This window comes from Camelus dromedarius, chromosome 10, assembly GCF_036321535.1.
Source record: "Camelus dromedarius isolate mCamDro1 chromosome 10, mCamDro1.pat, whole genome shotgun sequence".
Lineage (NCBI taxonomy): Eukaryota > Metazoa > Chordata > Mammalia > Artiodactyla > Camelidae > Camelus > Camelus dromedarius.
In genome coordinates, this window is record NC_087445.1 from 7,224,916 (window position 1) to 7,243,042 (window position 18,127).

At 35.5% G+C, this 18,127-nt stretch overlaps 1 protein-coding gene across 1 annotated transcript in view; it reads left to right on the forward strand.

Moving 5' to 3' along the window:
- Positions 1-18,127, forward strand: part of KIF24 (kinesin family member 24) — a 60,230-nt gene that overhangs the window by 18,646 nt on the left and 23,457 nt on the right. Inside the window, exons 2-6 of the mRNA XM_010975839.3 lie at positions 902-1,549; positions 4,803-4,992; positions 9,664-9,761; positions 12,629-12,844; positions 16,979-17,066. Of these exons, the coding sequence (XP_010974141.3) occupies positions 927-1,549; positions 4,803-4,992; positions 9,664-9,761; positions 12,629-12,844; positions 16,979-17,066 (1,215 nt within the window). The 5' untranslated portion in view covers positions 902-926. The remainder of the gene's footprint in view (positions 1-901; positions 1,550-4,802; positions 4,993-9,663; positions 9,762-12,628; positions 12,845-16,978; positions 17,067-18,127) is intronic.

The window sequence follows — 18,127 nt, forward strand, 5'->3', positions numbered from 1 at the left end:
CATGAACTTGAACTTGATCACAGAGATTTGGAGAATTCCTCAGGGTCCTGGCTTTAATAATAGACCAGGATTATGTGTTATTACCACATTATTTGTTGGTATTTATTAAATAGCTTGGTGTTAAAAGTTTTTAAGCATTTTAATGTACATGTATTTAAAATCCTGACCGTACTATTAATTTCCTAGGTAAATCCTTTTTTCATATTTTGTATAGGTAGACATCTACAACCACCTACCTTTTAGAATGATCTGAAATCCTGAATTAGTAGATTCTAAATTAATGATATTTTTACTTCCTTATTCAACTAACTTCTACCAGTACTCAGCAGATACAAATGTGATTTCCTCTGAGTTATATTTGTTTACAAACCTCTGTGGTCTGCTATTTAATTCTGCTTTCCATTCTGAAAGAGTTCTTACCCTTTGTTCATTAATCAGGAGAAACAGTTGTGCAACATGCCTTGACATTAACTTGAACATCTAAAATTAGTCCTGTAACAATCAGCAGTTGGGAACAAGGTTTCAGTAGTCTGTGGTATGTGTTAAGTAGCCAGTGCAAGGTTGCAAGGAACTCCCTATAAATAAGTAAGTGACTTGTGTTTTGTATGTGTGTGCATGTACCTGTGTATATATACAACTGAAAGTCTCTTTAAAAAAAAGGTCTCTCTTTATTAAGCAGATAGACAAATTACATCTGTTACTACAAATGCATTATAAGCATCTTTGTTTATTTTACGCTGTGCTGTTTAATCATTTTAGAAGAAAAATATATTTATTGAAAACCTGATATGCTAGAATGGATTTTTCTGCATGTTTCTTTCCTGGTTTTCAATTTTTAGAGGAATGATTATATTACATCTACTATATTTCAAGTGAATGAGCTTTTTTTTTTCCTCTTCAGAATTTATAGAAACCCATTCCCAAAAATGACATCCTGGTTGTATGAATGTCTTTGTGAAGCTGAGTTAGCACAGTATTATCCTCATTTTACTGCCCTTGGCCTTCACAAAATAGATGAATTAGCCAATGTTACAATGAAAGACTACTCCAAATTGGGAGTCCATGACATGAACGACCGAAAACGTCTCTTCCAACTCATCAAAATCATAAAGATTATGCAGGAAGAAGATAAAGCAGTCAGTAGCCCAGAGTATCCTCTTCAGACAAGCAGCCTGTGCATCAAGCCTCAGAAACCCAGATCTGGCCCTCGCAGGCAACTGCATTTTGATTCTCCTGCCGACAACAAAGACAGAGCTACCAGCAACAATGAATTTGAACTGTGCGATTTATCAGATTTTTCTGCAAGTGAACAGAAGTCTAGTTACCTAAAAGTAATGGAACACATACTACCAGATGATTCCCAGTACCATACAAAAGCAAGAATTCTGAATGCCACAGCTGCTGATTCCTATGTACAAACAGAAACCAACACTTCACTCTTTTCATCAAATCACTTTTCTCCAATACAGGGGGATTGTGATATTCCCATTATTCAAAGAGTCTCTCGTGTTTCAGGGTATAACTATGGAATCCCTCATTCCTGTATCAGGTAATCATTTATTTTTATCTTTTTTCTTTTTTTTTGGAGGGAGGTTAGTTTCAGGCAAGGGCAGGCTTCTCTATGACCAGAGGGGAGCAACTATTCCTTACAGAAAATGATAGTGAATATCTCTGCAGTGATAATAGAAGTACCTTGATGGGGGGAAATTAATGACGAATTTGGACTTTGCAGATAGGAGGAAGATGATATTGTTCATGCACACCAAGCAGCTGCTACTTGCCAGGGTCTGCTATTTTTCTTGTAGCAGACCTATTTTTATTATTTATTATAGTGTAACATGATATATCTAGTGCATCCATGAAGGTAAAAAAGCTAACTAGCCTCTGCAGTAGAAAAAAATTACACAATTCATGGGGTTTTTTATTTTAAGGTTATCAAATTCACTTCAACCAGGAGACATGGAGCTTAAAACAAAGAGCATGTAGTTGAATTGGTCTTTGGAGCAATTAGTTTACCTGCACATATTGAAATATGGTCCTGATTTTGAGTGCTTTCTACAATTTCAGCCTTGGAAGAACAGATGATTTTGGTCATTGCAAAGAGTAAGACACCTTTAATGGAGTTTAGAGTTTGAGAGTCAGGGTGACAATAAGTTATTTTCACCTGCTGCTTCAAGTTAGAATTTGAAGGTCCCTGTGAGGCGAAATATTGAGTAATCCCTAATACTTGCCTTGGTATAATAGAAAACATGTTCTTTTAAAAAAAAAACATTTATTGCTTGTTTTATTATTTTAAAAAGTATAGCTGGTGAATTATGGAGAAACAAAATACATTCTTAAGCCACATTTTTTAAAAAATAAAGGTTATTGTTCATAGCTTAAAGTATTTACATCTGGTCTTAACGTTGGCTAAGATTTCAGAGGATTTCATAACCAACTAGTTCTTTTAATTCTACAAAAATAGAATACCCAATTTTAAAGGTAAAAATACCTTAGTAATTTGAAACACAAGTTAATTCGATAGTGTTTCTAAAAACTTCTTTTTGTTTGTTTTGGTTTAGCAAAACAGTCCTGTTTTCTTTTAACTGTAAAAAAACTAGATTATTTTATGACCATAAATGACGTGCTGTCCTGTTGGTTAACTCGGTGGTGAAAAAACAAATACTTTCTTGAATGTTACAGTCTTTTATTGAGCAACACATAGAAATCTAAATTGGAATTATTTGTAAATGGAATACAGATATTAATTTGCATTATTTATTCAGATAGAAGGGATATTTTTGTTTAAATATTGCTATTTTATTTATTTAGCAAATGTAAAGTACCACCTCTGCTTGATCTGATTCTAGATATGAAGATAACTAGGATATCTGGAGGCTCTCAGACTCTTAGAGGGCAGGGTGAGTGGGAAGACAGACAACCATATAAACCTTTATAAACCATATAAACCATGTATAAACACAGAGGTTTATACATGGCAGGCCCAGAATGAAAGCATCCAATTGAGCTTTCTTCACCTTTTTTATATCATTTTTATGTCACTCTTCCCATTCCTTATTATATTAGAGAAATGGAGGTAAAAAAAGTATATTTTCTCCAGTAATTCTCAATATTGTCTTCTCACCCTAACCCTAAGTAGGAGTCAGAATTTCAGAACCCTGAGAAACTCACCAACTTAAAGCTTCCTATTAGTGAGTCATCTGGATCCAAAGAGCAGTCTCTGGATACCTTAAATTAGGAAAGTTCCAAATGAATTACTGGCCTCAGAATTTTACTAAAAGTTTAAGACATTTGGAGATAACTGGTTGCCCTGACTTATTTAAGATCTAATTCCAGCTGTCTTAACTTTTTGCAAGTCAGACAGAGTTTATTTCTTCAAGGGAAGATTGGACATTAAAACCGGAGCCTTTTAGAAAAACATTCATTCCTTTTTGCCTCTTGAACTTGAAAACTATAGTTCTTTTGTCCATATAACCAATCCTAGAATTGCTGGTCAGTTTTTAAAAGGACATTTTCTACCCTCTTTGATTAGCTTTATGTGATTAGGTTATTAATACCAGCAACTAGAGATCTTGACACAAGGCCCCTGTTAAAATTTAGGATGCATTGAAAGTTTTTTCTTATAAAAAATCTAACATGCAAAAGAAGAAGAATAGAACAATGAACTCCCATATGCCCGTCATTCACTTTTGATGATTGTCAAGATTTTGCTACCTTTAATGTCAAAATGGTACATTTTTTAGACGTCTACTATAGGTTGGTTAAAAAAAAATGCTTTAAAAGCCTTAAGTAGTCCTTTATGCATTATATTAGAAATTTTATTTGCTACTTTTTACTAATTTAGATCCTGGCAAGAAATAATTTTCCAGTCAGTTGGAGGGCTCACAAAATTGAAATTGATATGAAACAATTATATAGTGAAATATCCTGTGTAAAATCTATTATAAAAGGCTTTTTAGGGGCTATTAATCAAATTCTAAAGAGTAAAGGAAGGGAATAATTTGTCCCACTAAGACATTCTTAGTATATGTGCCAAAGGCATTTATCCTGATAAAACATCTATTTCAAGAATTCTGTTTTCTGGTTACCTTGCTTAAGAGGCATTTCTACATAGGTAAGTGGTCAGTTCTTGAATATATGCATTTATACCACCATTGGACTCAACTAGTAAATTGATGAATTTTGTATCCTTAACCCAAGGAAAATTGCCTCAAATATTCTGGATGTTAAGGTTGATGAGTCCACTGAAGCCAGCCAGAGAAGAAATGTGTCTGAATAGAAGGGTTAATTAGTGGTGGACAGCACCAGTAATAAAATTGTCCCAGGAAGAAGAAATACAGGATTGTGTTCTAACAAATAAATACCTATTGGGGTGGGCAAAAAGAAGTAGTAAGAAAACAGGACAAAGGGAGGGCCAGAATATACCTGGGAGAAACGAGGAAAGAACATTGAAACCAGTCACCAAATTCAAGTTATTAAATAAACCCAGGTAGGATTTAAAAAAAATTAGATTGAATGGTCAAGAAAACAGTAAATGTACAATAATAATTGGATTGAAAGGAGTAAGAGACATTGGGTGGGGTGGAGTAGAGATGGAGATAGAAGTAATCAGGAGTATTTATAGCTAATAAAAGAACTTCTCAGAACTTTCAACACTTCAGTGTGTAACACATACTATATGTGTGTGTATTACACCTAATATATAACAAAGTATGCTGATACTTTGACCTTAAGTAGCTTTATCCTTATTAAAAATTTAGTAGCTTTATCCTATTAAAAATTAAAGCCCACTTATATATCAGACAGAACACCTCAGAGAAAGAGAATCCTTGGACTGAGATGGAGAAAATCAGAGTTTGTGTTCGAAAACGCCCTCTGTGCATGAGGGAGTTACGTCGTGGAGAAATGAATATTATTACTGTAGAAGACAGAGAAACTCTACTTGTTCATGAGAAGAAAGAAGCAGTTGACCTCACACAATATATTCTGCAGGTATGATGCTTTCCTTCTGTGTTTGGAACTAATATTATCAAGTATCAATGTTTTGCTTTTTGTTTCAGTACAAATTCTGAAATCCAGTTTCTGGTTCTAGTGTTGGCATCCATTCCTGATGTGACATTGCATTAAGTCATTGATAACCCTGAGCCTTCATTTTTTTTTTAAATATAGTGCAGTGAGAAATACAAAAACATAGTTCCTCCACTCTTGTGCAATCGAGTTGCATCATACATTATTCACTTAACATGCTTTATGTGAATTTAATTGTACACATTTAGCCAGAAAAGGGGGGGAATGAGGGAATTAAAAGAATTTAAATAATGAATTGGTGGTAGGCAAGACTAATCACTGAGCATATGCTCCAGAGTGACCATAAGATGATCACACAGTTAGTCTCAATTCTGTCCTGTCTCTCACATTGTGAACCTCTCATTTTGCTGAGTGTGAGTCTGGAGTTTCATGATGGAGGATATATTTTTGAGCAACAAGACCCCAGATTGCCAGCCAGCTGTTTATTTTGATTCTTAGTTGTGCTTGGATTTAGACTTAATTTGGTGGAAATTGGGCTCCTGAGCAAGCCAGTTTATACAAGCTAAATTACAATGAGTAAATATAATCCAGGGATCTGATTTCACATTGAACATATAAGGATTTATAAGTTTAAATAAAACACTAGTAGCTCAGACACATAAAAAATGTTCATTCCCTGCCTGAATGATTATGATGAGTCTAAGGATAAAGGGTTTGGTTTGGAAAGAGTTTATTCCAAGCTGATAGGTACCCTTGCAGTAACTCAGTCTCTTATGAAAACAGCAAACTCTGTAGATGGAAGATATCATAATTTAGGTTAAAATTATGAAGCAATTATGAATAATCTAAATAGTTAGGGAATAATCCACCAGATGTTAAGATTTGGGAATTCGGAGTTTCTCTTACTCTGAATCTGCCTCCCTGAATGTTCATATTATGTCCATTCTATTCTCTGTATTGCTCTCTTCAAAACCCAGTGACTGATAGAAAAAAATAGTGAGTAATCTGGTGTGCAGGCAGTTCACCTTAATCAGCTGAGATTTTACTCACTGGAATAAATTCTTAAATACTGAGGTCAGCTTGTTAACACTCTCCCCTCTTTAACTGTTGCATTGTTCTTCTTTTTCTTTGGTTACCAAAATTAGATTTCACAGTAACATTCAAGATAATCCACTGAGTCTTTCTATGGGCACTAAATTACTAGGCCACTCTATAACTCACCCAATCACTTTAACAGTCTTATCGATTGCTGGTCAATGTACAATCTATTAGGTCTAGGTGGGAGGTATTTATATTGAAGATGGTGCAAATGACCAATTAGTTGTAATGCTATCTAGTTCCATGGCTACTTATAGCCATAGTAATAGCCCTATCCAATCACCATCTACCCAAGACTGCCTTAATGATGCTTCTGTCACAGTAATTCTCTTAAGGAGGCATCATCTTATCTTTTGTATTTTTCCTTTATCCCACAACACAATAAGCTTACTTTGTCATTATCATTGATCAATACTTATTGAATCCCTATAGTTTCCATAGCACTTTCTCTGCTGTTTGAACTTTAGACCTTTGCTCTCATAGGTCAAAGTCCTTACCTATCAATGCTTATGATATATAAGTGTTGGGAGGCCTTTTTTCTCCCTCTTTTTCTTCCTTAAGTAGAAAGAAGAAAAGGGAGGTTCATAGCAAACATAGCAAATAAATATTGATCTCAGATTCTTTGGGTTTTATTTTAAAATTTATTCAGGAATTCAAGCAATAGGTTTATATGTTCTTTAATTAAATATCCTATCCTTTCAAATCTTCTATTGCTTAGTATATATGATCATATACATGTAGTATGCTGTCCTTACCATTAAATTTTATATTAACATAGTAAGTGAAAAAACAAGGAAACAAATCTACATGTGTTTCAGTCCAATTTCTTAAAGAGAAAAGTATATAGGAAAAAAAGATGGTAATAAAATATATCAAAAAGTCAATAGTGACATTCTCTGGGTAGTAAGATGTACAAATTTTGATTTTCTTCTCTGTTATCCATGTTTAAAATTTTTTCTGCAATCAGCTGTGTTACTCTTACATAAAAAATACTTTTGAATGGGATAAATTTATCTATTTCAAAATCAAAAGGGTATGCAATGAAGAGTATCTCGAATCCCATTTCCTCCTTGAAGACAACCAGTATTACTTGTTCTAAGTGTATCTTTCCAGAGATAGTCTATAGATACATTTATAATCTGAAAAAAACTTATTTAAAAAATAAACTATGCAACTCTGATCACATCAAGGCTAAAGTGAATGTTAATCCAACCTCATTGATAAAATATAATTAAATGAAAGTGTATGTGATGCAAAGGACTTTATGAATCATAATCTTGCATTTTCACATATAAAAGATACTTAACAAAAGTACTAGAAAAATAATACTTCAATCCTAGTGGAAGGAAAAATACTAGTCCCTTTAATAAGTGCTTTCAAAGGCATTTACTCAAGAGTACTTACAGGAGAGGAAGAATAGCCATATACTCAGTGAAATAAAGCCCCCAAAAAAGTACTCCCACATTTACTTCTGTTTATTTTTTTCTTATTTTCCTTAGAAATGCAAGAAATGCTTTTGACTTCATACTTAACTAAAAAACCTACAGTGATATTTGAGCAAAGAATGTATTTGTCTCCTTGCTTAAAGACCAGTTATGAATTAGATATAAATCATGTCCATTAAAGTCAGATTTTAGAAATACATTTTACTCTTTATTATCGCCATTTTAAGCTTAATCAAAAGTATAATGAACCCCCATGTACCTGTCACCCAGATTCAACAGTTACATTTTACTGCTCTTAAAACCACTCACATTTTTCAGAGCACTAGAAGTTCACAGATCTCTTTATCATGCTGCACAGATTCATTTTTTTCTCACCCCAAACTTCTGGAGATTTTTTTCTAACAGATAAATTTGACTTTGTGGCCCCAATTTCTTCTCAGATCTAACAAATTTCCATTCTAATGTAATGGTACATGAAACAGAATCGAACTTGAGGTAGTGACCCACAATAAATTGGCTAAAGTCTACTTTTCTAGATTTGCCCATAAAATTTTTTCTTAACTGAATATTTAGAACAGACCCAAAAGGTAGCAGAAGGTAGGGCCTCATCTCTCAATCATTGTATATGGACTGCCATTATGCTACATGAAAGTATTAGTATTTCTTACTCAGATATGGTTGGGCGGCCAACATGGTAAGCCTCTAAATTATGTAAATAATTATGGCTGCTGAACTAATGTTTTCCAGACCCAATTTAATGTGGTCCCCTATCTCTCTTCTTTCAGATTACTATGGTTTTTCACTTGGGAATTGTCTTGAACCCCTTTCTCTCCCCAGCATCCACACTCAGTCAGTTGCCAAATTTCTCATGCATCAATCTCTTTTGTTTCCATTATCATCGTCTAATTGAGACCCTTCTTAATCTCACCACTGAATTACTAGTGTTCTTGTTCCTGATCCATTCATAGTATGAAGTCTTCCAATAAAGTGGCTTAGATTATCCCTTTCCTTTGCAAAGTCTTTCCACTTTTACTGAATTAAATATAAGCATTCCACCCCTCCCTTAAGGCTGGTATCCGAAAACCGCTACAACATAGTCCTAACTCATTATTCTAGTCTTCTATTTCACTTTTCTACCTAACAAGTTCCTGTATTTTAGACACGTTGAATCCTCCCTGTCCTCTAAACATTTTTTGTGCTTTCCTGCTTTGACTCTTTGCTCATGTTTCCCCAGTGCCTTGAATACCTTCCCTGCCTCAGTCTCTACCTCTTAAATTCCTCTTCTTCCCCCGTGGCCCATTTTTCAGTACAGTCTTTTTCATAATGTCTTTCCCAGTCAGAGAAGATTGTTTTTCTTTTGTTCCGCACGTACTTTATCTCTCAAGTTTTTTCTGCCTCATGGTCATTTGTATACTTGTCTGGATTAACATCTTTAAATAGTGAGGTGGTGTAATGGAAGGGTAATGTCTGTATCTTTGGGTCCCTTGGAAGTGTCTGCTGCAATATACATGCTACTAGCTGAGCAGTAAATATTTATGGAATTCTGAGTTAAGCTATGTGATTAGGGAATGAAGATCTTCCTCTAGAATTCCCCCCCAAATTTCAAGTATGCTGGCCCCAGCTGAGCTATGAGGATAATCTCCATAGAATTCAGTTTCTTTCCTACGCAGTAGGAGGATTGGCTCACTGGTGTCCTCATCAGTTTACTTCCCTTAAGAGAGAACGAAAATTGTGTGGCTTAATTTTTATATAATAAGAATATGTTGAGGGGAGCATATAGCTAAGTGGTAGAATGTGTGCTTAGCATACATGAGGTCCTGGGTTCAATCCCCAGTACCTCCATTTAATAAATAGATAAAGAAACCTAATTGCCTCCTTCTCCTAGTAAAAAAAAATGGTTGTCTACAGAGATCTCAAGTAAAAGAAGGCTCTGTCATTTGACAGTTAATGATTGCTTATTTATCTCTAAGTTTGTCATGGACAGTTACGATAGTTAAAAATATATTTGCACCTTTATCATGTATTAGCTAGAATAGTGGTGAAGAAAATCCAGTAAGTGTCTCTTTCTATAAAAATCAAATTTCTTTTTCAGCATGTTTTTTATTTTGATGAAGTCTTTGGTGAGGCATGCACCAATCGAGATGTATACATGAAGACTACTCACCCACTCATTCAGCATATTTTCAATGGGTATGATAGAAATTATTTGCTTATCTTGCTTTGTATTTTCTATTTTCCATAAGTCTTATTTTTTATAAATACCACTTATGCTTTTCAATTGTTTTGAATTAAATGTGAAATTGTGTTTTGACCTAGTGAATTAGACTCTTGTGGAAAATTCAGTGTCTCTATTTATTGGATTCATAAAGCATTTAGAAATATTCAGCAAAATTTCCTTTTACACTGATAATATTGATTCTCTGTGCTTAGTGAAAAAATATAAGCTGTCAACAATACTATATCATCAAAGTCCTGAATAAAAAGGTTTAAGTGGTTGTACTTAGTTTGAACTTTTGATGATAATAGGAATCATGTATTCTGGCTATAGTTTATTTTTTTTCACTGGAATAAGATAAATGACTATTGCCCATTTTTTATAGATGTATTTTTTAAATTTTGAAATAATTGTTCACACTTAATATTAAATGGGTCAGAGTAGGTACAAGGGGCTTCTGTTGTGTATTTAAAATGTAGTCAGATACAGAGAAAATGCTGAACAGCCTGCTAGAGTCGCTGATTTCAGAGTGTTTTTCATTTTTATTCTTTAAAATAACTTTTATAACTTTAAAAAAAATTGAGGTATAATTTACATACATTAAGATGCACAGAAATATTTAGATTTGATAAGTTTTGATAGTTGTATGTATCCAAGTAATCAATACCTGGAACAAGGTATAGAACATTTCCATCACCCTAGAATGTTCTCTTGTGTCCCTTTTTAGTTAATCCTCCTACCTTCACCACCAGGTCTTATATAATGACTGACTTGCTTTCTGTCACTACAGATTAGTTTTGCCTGTTCTAGAATGTCATAGAAATAGAATCATTACAATATGCATTTTATGCCTGGCTTTCTTGCTTAGCATAATGTTCTTTGATATTAGTACATGTTGTTGCATGTATGTATAGTTTTATTGCTGAGTAATATTCCCTCCTGTGAATATACCACAGTTTGTTTATCCATTGTCTTGTTGATGAACATTTGGGTTGTTTCCAGTGGAGTATTTTTAATAAAGCTGTATGAACATTTTTATACAAGCCTTTTTATGAGCATGTTTTAATTTATCTTGAATAGAAACCTAGAAATGGAATTGCTGGGTCATAGGATAGGTGTATGTTTATAAGAAAGTGTTCAACAATTTTCCATGAATTATTTTATATTCCCAACAGCAGTGTTTGAGAATTGTAGTTCTGCATCCTCACCATATTTGATATTGTCAATCTTCTTTATTTTAGCCAATTTAATGGGTATGGAACTCTATTTCATTGTGTTTCTAAGTTTTAATTTCCCCAGTGTCTAATGATACTGAGCATCTTTTCATGTGCTTATTGGCCATTCAGATATCTTCATTTGCCTGTTTTTTGTGTTATCTTTTTATTGTTGTGTAGCAATTTTTTTTTTCAATGAGCAGGCTAAAAAAGTGAAATCTCTTTTAGGTTCAATTTCTTATGCACCAAATTTAGGGAGTGCTTTTTGAGAGAGTAGTTTTCTAAAATAAGTTAGAATTTTTATATTAAGACATTACCAATAAAAAATAAGAGAGTTGCAAGTTAAGTGAAATTATTAGGTAAGTTCTGTAAATGTAATAGGAGATTTCTTCATCTGTTGTTTTTTGAAAATAGGTCATCAGTAAAATGCTCAGAAGATAAGGTAGATATTATTCTCTACTCTAATTCTGCTAGATGATCTTCAGTGTGTTCAGATTTTCCTCCTGAAATTCTTTTCTTAACTGTGGCTCTGCCTGTATATTCAAGTGCTTACACTTCTGGGAGCCATGGTTTAAAAGACAAGGAGTAAATGATCTCTGCTTAAATCTGGTTAGCTCCCCTCTTTTGATTCTCACACTTTCATGGTTCCTCTGCTCTTATCATTTCACTCTTTTTTTGGTTTCTGTCTGTCTTCTATGTATTCATCTCTCTGCCTCCCCCTCCCCTGTGTCCATAAATACTTTTTTCTTGCTGCAGGTAGCTACTTTTATCATTAATCCATGTGATTCCCGTTCAATAGTCTGCAATAGCTACTTACTGCATAACATTATGTTTACTCTCTCATTAGTACTACACAATACTAGGACTACATAGTACATAGGACCCACAATACTCAGGTAATCTTGGCTTCAACTCCTCCTAAAACATACTGTGACTGGCAAATTGGTCTCCAAGTTCTCCTGTCCACCTCTTATTCTGCAGTTTTGTACACTCATATGGGTTTTGTGTACACACACATAGCCACATGCAAGAATAGGGACTCTCACTTAGAATCATAGGACATCAGGGCCAGAAGGGATCTTAGAAATCAAGTAACCCAGTAACTTATTGATAGAAATGAAAATTGAGACCCTAAGAGATCTTTTGTGAGTCCTTTAAATATTTTGCTTAAATTTATTTTACCTCTATCTGAACTTCCTTAATATTCAAATGAGTGGTCACCACTATCCTATTTATTGTATGATCTTCTATTATTCATTGTATTTAATTCTCTATTACTTCTTTCACCAAACTTATCTTTCAGAATTAACTTTTTTTTCCCCCTCTGGGATCCCCTAAAGCACCTAGCATGTGGTCTTTGTTTGCTTATCTCCTAGAGTTAGTTGTCTTATGGTCTTACCAGTTCCATAAAAAATTTCTATTAAAAAACTCATGTACTGCTTTGAGAATTTTTTTCCTCTTCCCATGTTTTTATAATGTAAAGCCCTCTTCTCCTTAAAGGACTCTATGTTTTATACCTAATTTTGTCAAGGATTCTTTTTCTACCTGTCTTTTGTCATTTAAAAATATGTGTGTAGATTAGCATTTCTCTTAATATTTAAAAGTAATACAAATAATTCTTCCCCCAGAGGCAATGCCACTTGCTTTGCATATGGGCAGACAGGTGCAGGAAAGACTTACACCATGATAGGAACACATCAGAACCCGGGACTGTATGCTCTGGCTGCCAAAGACATCTTCAGACAGCTAGAAGTGACCCAGCCAAGAAGGCACCTCTTTGTGTGGATCAGCTTCTATGAAATCTACTGTGGACAGCTTTATGACCTCCTAAATAGAAGGAAAAGGTATTGGATATGAATGGGAAACTGTAAATCTGTTCTTTATTGTTTTAAGCCAGAGTCCCACTGAACCATGGGATTTAATGAGAAGCTTTGGTACATTAATGCCCTTTTGTGAAATGAGAGTCTCCTGAATCAGATGCATATTTTTTTAAACTGTCAACTCAGCTAGAGAAAAACATAAATTAGCCTTCTATTAGTATTTAAGTGATCAATATCCTAATGTTCATCAAAAAACTGTATCCCTTTTATTTTGGTCTATGAAAAAGGTCATAATTTCAGGAAGTCAGGAAACCAACATGTACTTAAATCCCTTCGTATTCTTTTGAGCTATTATTATGCTGGGAGAACTATAAATAATGTTTGCAACTTTCTCTTGTTTTTCCTCTCAGTAATCTTAGGGTAAGCTTAATGATAGTTTTCTGAAATCAGTAAAAAGAAAATCTTTTCTTTACATTAGACTTTTAACTCTTATAAGGCTTAAACTGTTGCCCTTGCAATATAATTCAGTACTTTAGAAATGTATTCAGTAACTGGTTTTTAAATACCTATTGTGTTTTTCTGGCATAAAGTTTTGTTCTGGTTGAAACAGATGATTTTTACTGAGTAGGAGGCAACAAAATTGTGAAGGTATGCACTGACTGGGAGAATAAGGAGGAGAGAGAGGGAGTAGGGGAAGGGGAAGGATAAAAGATTGTCATAACAGAATTAACCAGACCTGAGACATTTTGGGAGCAGCCACACCAGGTGGAGAGGAGTGAGTTGAGTCTGAGCATGATAGAAGTCTGGGGAAACCAAATCAGTGAAAGAGACTAGCCCCCAGCAAAGGTATCTAAGCCCCTACAGAGCTGTCCAAAAGGTCATGCAAGTTTCGTGTGCTCCAGGCAAACACTGGAATGGGGAGTAGGGGTGGAGGAGCAGCTCTAGTTCAGCAGGGAGAGCATGATAAGGCAGCCCCCATTACAGAGGGGCAGTAGGGTATTGGGTAGCAGAACTGGAGAGGTCACCAAAGTGGGCTTAGGCAGTCCGCCATCCTGTGGACTATTCCAGAAAAAAAAAAAAAGAGACCTTTACAGTCTCCCAAGGCAATAAAAATAAAAGCAGAAATAAACAAATGAAACCTAATTAACCTTATAAGCTTTTGTACAGCAAAGGAAACCATAAACAAAACAAAAAGACAACCTATGGACTAGGAGAAAATATTTGCAAACAATGCTACTGACAAGGGCTTAATTTCCAGAAAGTACAAACAGCTCTTGCAACTCAATAACAACCCAATCAAAAAATGGGCAGAAGACCTAAACAGACGTTTCTGCAATGAAGACATCTAGATGGCCAATAGGCACATGAAAAGATGTTCAGTATCGCTAATTATCAGAGAAATATAAATCAAAACTACAATGAGGCATCACCTCACACCAGTCAGAATGGCCATCATTAAAAAGTCCACAAACATTAAATGCTGGAAAGGGTGTGGAGAAAGGGGAACCCTCCTACAGGGTTGGTGGAAATGTAATTTGGTGCAGCCACTGTGGGAAGATAGTGAAGAGATTCCTTTAAAAATTAAAAATAGAGTTACCATATGATCCAGCAATCCCATTCCTGGGCATATATCTGGAGGAAACTCCAGTTCAAAAAGATACATGCACCCCAATGTTCATAGCAGTACTATTTACAATAGCCAAGACATGGAAGCAACTAAAATGTTCATTGACAGATGGTTGGATAAAGAAGTTGTGTATATATACACAATGGAATACTACTCAGTCATAAAAAAGAATGAAATAATGCCATTTGCAGCAACATGGATGGACTTAGAGATTATCAAACTAAGTGAAGTAAGTCAGACTGAGAAAGATAAATATCACATTATATCACTTAAATGTGGAATCTAAAAAAATGATACAGATGAACTTGTTTACAAAACAGAAAGACTCACAGACATAGAAAACAAATTTATAGTTATCAGAGGGGAAAGTGAGGGGATAAATTAGGAGTTTGGGATTAGTAGATACAAGCTACTGTATATAAAACATAAACAACAGAGTCCTAGGGTATAGCACAGGAAACTATATTCAGTATCTCATAATAACCTATAATGAAAAAGAATGTGTGTATGTGTGTATATACATACATGTATATATATATGGCTGAATCACTGTTGTACACCAGAAACTAACATAACATTGTAAATCAGCTATACTTCAATTTTTAAAAAGTAGGGGGCCTTGAGTATGCCACAGTTCAGAGAATGTGCAGGTGTTGGGGGCTCTATCGTGACACAACTGCCAAATTAAGGCTGCTGCTACTCTGGGGTTGCTTTGGGGAAGGGTTGCTTTTCTTTTCTACCCTCTCTATGTTGGTTTTGAAGCCTCAAGTTAGCTCCATCACAGCTTTTCTTCCAAGCCCCAGTGCCCTTATTAGGAGCCCTTTCCAGTCAGAATGGCCACTTTCTTTAAAGAACAGTTGGCATGAGAGTAAAAGCCACTGTTATGCTGTGTATGTGTGTGTGGTTTGTTTGTATGAAGAGACAATCAGTATGTCCAGCTGTTTGTGAAGGCAGTTCTTTAATGAATGACCCTGATATACCACCCTGTATTTTTGCATTCTCTATTTGTAGCCAGGGGTATGGGAATATGCTAACTCCTGGGTTTAAAGCTTCTCTAGGGCTCTCTAGGGAAGACCCATACTTACTGCAGTGTCTTGGGCTGTGGGATCACTGTTTTGGGCGTTTTTTAATGTCTCTGGTTAATACCTCTTTATTTCCTACCTTTCTGAGACTTCTGAAATGTCCTGCTCCACTGATGGCACCCTTTCTTGTTTGTTTAGAGCTGTTAAGACTTAACTTTTTTTTTTTAATAAACTATATTTTCTATAACAAGTGGGGCTTTGACAAAGGTAGATAGAAGTATATAGCTCAGTCTATGTCTTAAACTAGAAACCAAAATTTAAAGATCTTAAAATTAACTCTTTAAAGTAGAGGATAAGTTTTTATACCTTTGCATAAAAAGTGGTAGAAATGTATTTCTTGCTTCTATGACTTAAAAATATAGCAGTACATTCTCGGCTGTTCATCAGGAACCTTTCTGGGGTGAGTTCAGGGTACAGGGCCTGGGGAGGATGCTCAGGAGTAGTGTGAGGGCTCTGAGAGCTAGCTTCCTCTTTTATTCCAGAAGCCTGACTGTTCCAATTGGTTGTCTTCTGACAGGTCATGGGCCTTGGTAAGGCTGTTTTCCTTCAGTCCTTCTGTAAAAATTTGGAAACTTGGGGTGAGGTATAGACTGAAAAAATTCTTTAGAGAAAATCATTTCTTTTTTGGCTATGAAGTGAAATTCCATTATTAATTTTAATCAGTATCTTACCAAGGGAGAAAATAATCTTAGTTTCTGATAGATTCAATACACGCGCCTTGTTGGATCTAGTTTAATGACTGTGGTAGACCACAACCACTCATTACGTTACACGCGGGCCTGAGGCTTTCATTTGCAGCACCAGTTCTTCCCAGCTGCCTTAGAAAACGTATCAGGACTCATACTGCAATTAGTAAAATAAAACCCTACTCATGCTGGCTTAAGCATTTAGGGAAATCATTACATTAGCTCATGTATCTAGAAAGCCTAGAGCACAGTGAGGCCTAAGGGTCTTTTTACTCTAGGAGTTCAGGGATGTTATAAAGACCCAGTTTCTTTGCATCTCTCTGCTCTGCCTTATATGGTGTTATCTTCATTCCAAAATTGTCTCTTTTGTAGATGCAAAATGGCTGCCACTGTTCCCAAGGCCACATGCTTTCACTTCCTGAGAGAAAAAGAGAGCTCCTCACCCCCAGGCACCTAACACCCAGAGACTAGGACTTTATTTTCAGCAGCAGAGATCCCATCTCCACTCCTAAACCAATCATTGTAGCCGGGAAAGCACCATCCACAGATTGGCATAGGTCTGGGTTATACGCTCATTCTTTTCATTGTAGCCAGAGATGCTGATTTGTTTGCTGGAGTCAGGAGGTGTGGGGGTGGGCAAGGGGAATGCACATCAATCCCACCCAAACAGAAAAACTGCTGCTTAATGGGAAAGTGGTGGGATGGTGTCTGGGGAGTCTGTTACAGGAGCTCTGCCGTACCAACCGTGCTCTCACATCTGCAGGCTCTTCGCAAGAGAAGACAGCAAGCACGTGGTACAGATAGTGGGACTGCGAGAGCTTCAGGTGGACACTGTGCAGCTTCTCCTAGAGGTAATTCTTCCTCCTTTACTATCCCACCAGAGCAGCCAAAGTACAGGGAAAGACTTCATTTTGCTATCTAGCAAGTATGATGGACTCAGATTTAGGCAATGGGCAGTGACAAACATGCCACTTCACACTTATGAAATATGAACCCTCCCCTGAAGGATGGCTCCTTTTACTGCAATGTTGTCTCAACACCTTGGTAGTGGGAGGTGGAGCATGCAGGAGAGCTTAATGCATGAGAGGACACTTTGGGGCCAGTTTCAAAGGCTGCTGCTATGTATTTTTATGGTAGTGGGCTCTAATAAAGGCTTCTGGAAATAGGAAATACTCTTATTTTAAATATTTTAATAGGTGATACGATCACATGGATTTGAAATTCAAAAAGTACAATGAAAATATTCCTTCCATTCCCTTTTCCTGAGACAATTTATTTTCTAGTTTTTGCATATCCTTCCCAAGGTATTTGAAAATCTGCTTTTTCATATTCGCCCTTTTAAAATATACAAGGTAGTGATTTTTTTTAGTATTTTCAAACAGTTGTGCAGTCATCATCACTATCTCATTCCAGAATATTCTCATCACACTCAAATGAAACCCTATACCGTTAGCACTTACTTCTTATTTCCCCTGCCCCTGGTGCCGGATAACCATTAATTTCTATCTCTATGGATTTACCTATTCTGGTCATACCATATAAATATATTCACATAATATACAACCTTTTGTCTCTGGCTTCTTTCACTTAGCATAATATTTTTGAGGTTCATCCATGTTGTTGAATGTATAGTACTTCATTCCTTTTTATGGCCTAATAATATTTTATTGTATTGATATACTATATTTTATTCATCCATCAGTTGATGGACATGCAGGTTGTTTTAACTTTTTGGCTACTATGAATAATGCTGCTACGAACATTCACATATAAGTTTTTATGTGGACATATGTTTTCAGTTTTCTTGAGTATATATGCCTGGGAGTGGAATTGTTTAGTCATACTTTTTGAGGACCTGCCAAACTGTTTTCCAAAGTGGCTGCACCAATTTTACATTCCCACCAGCAATGTA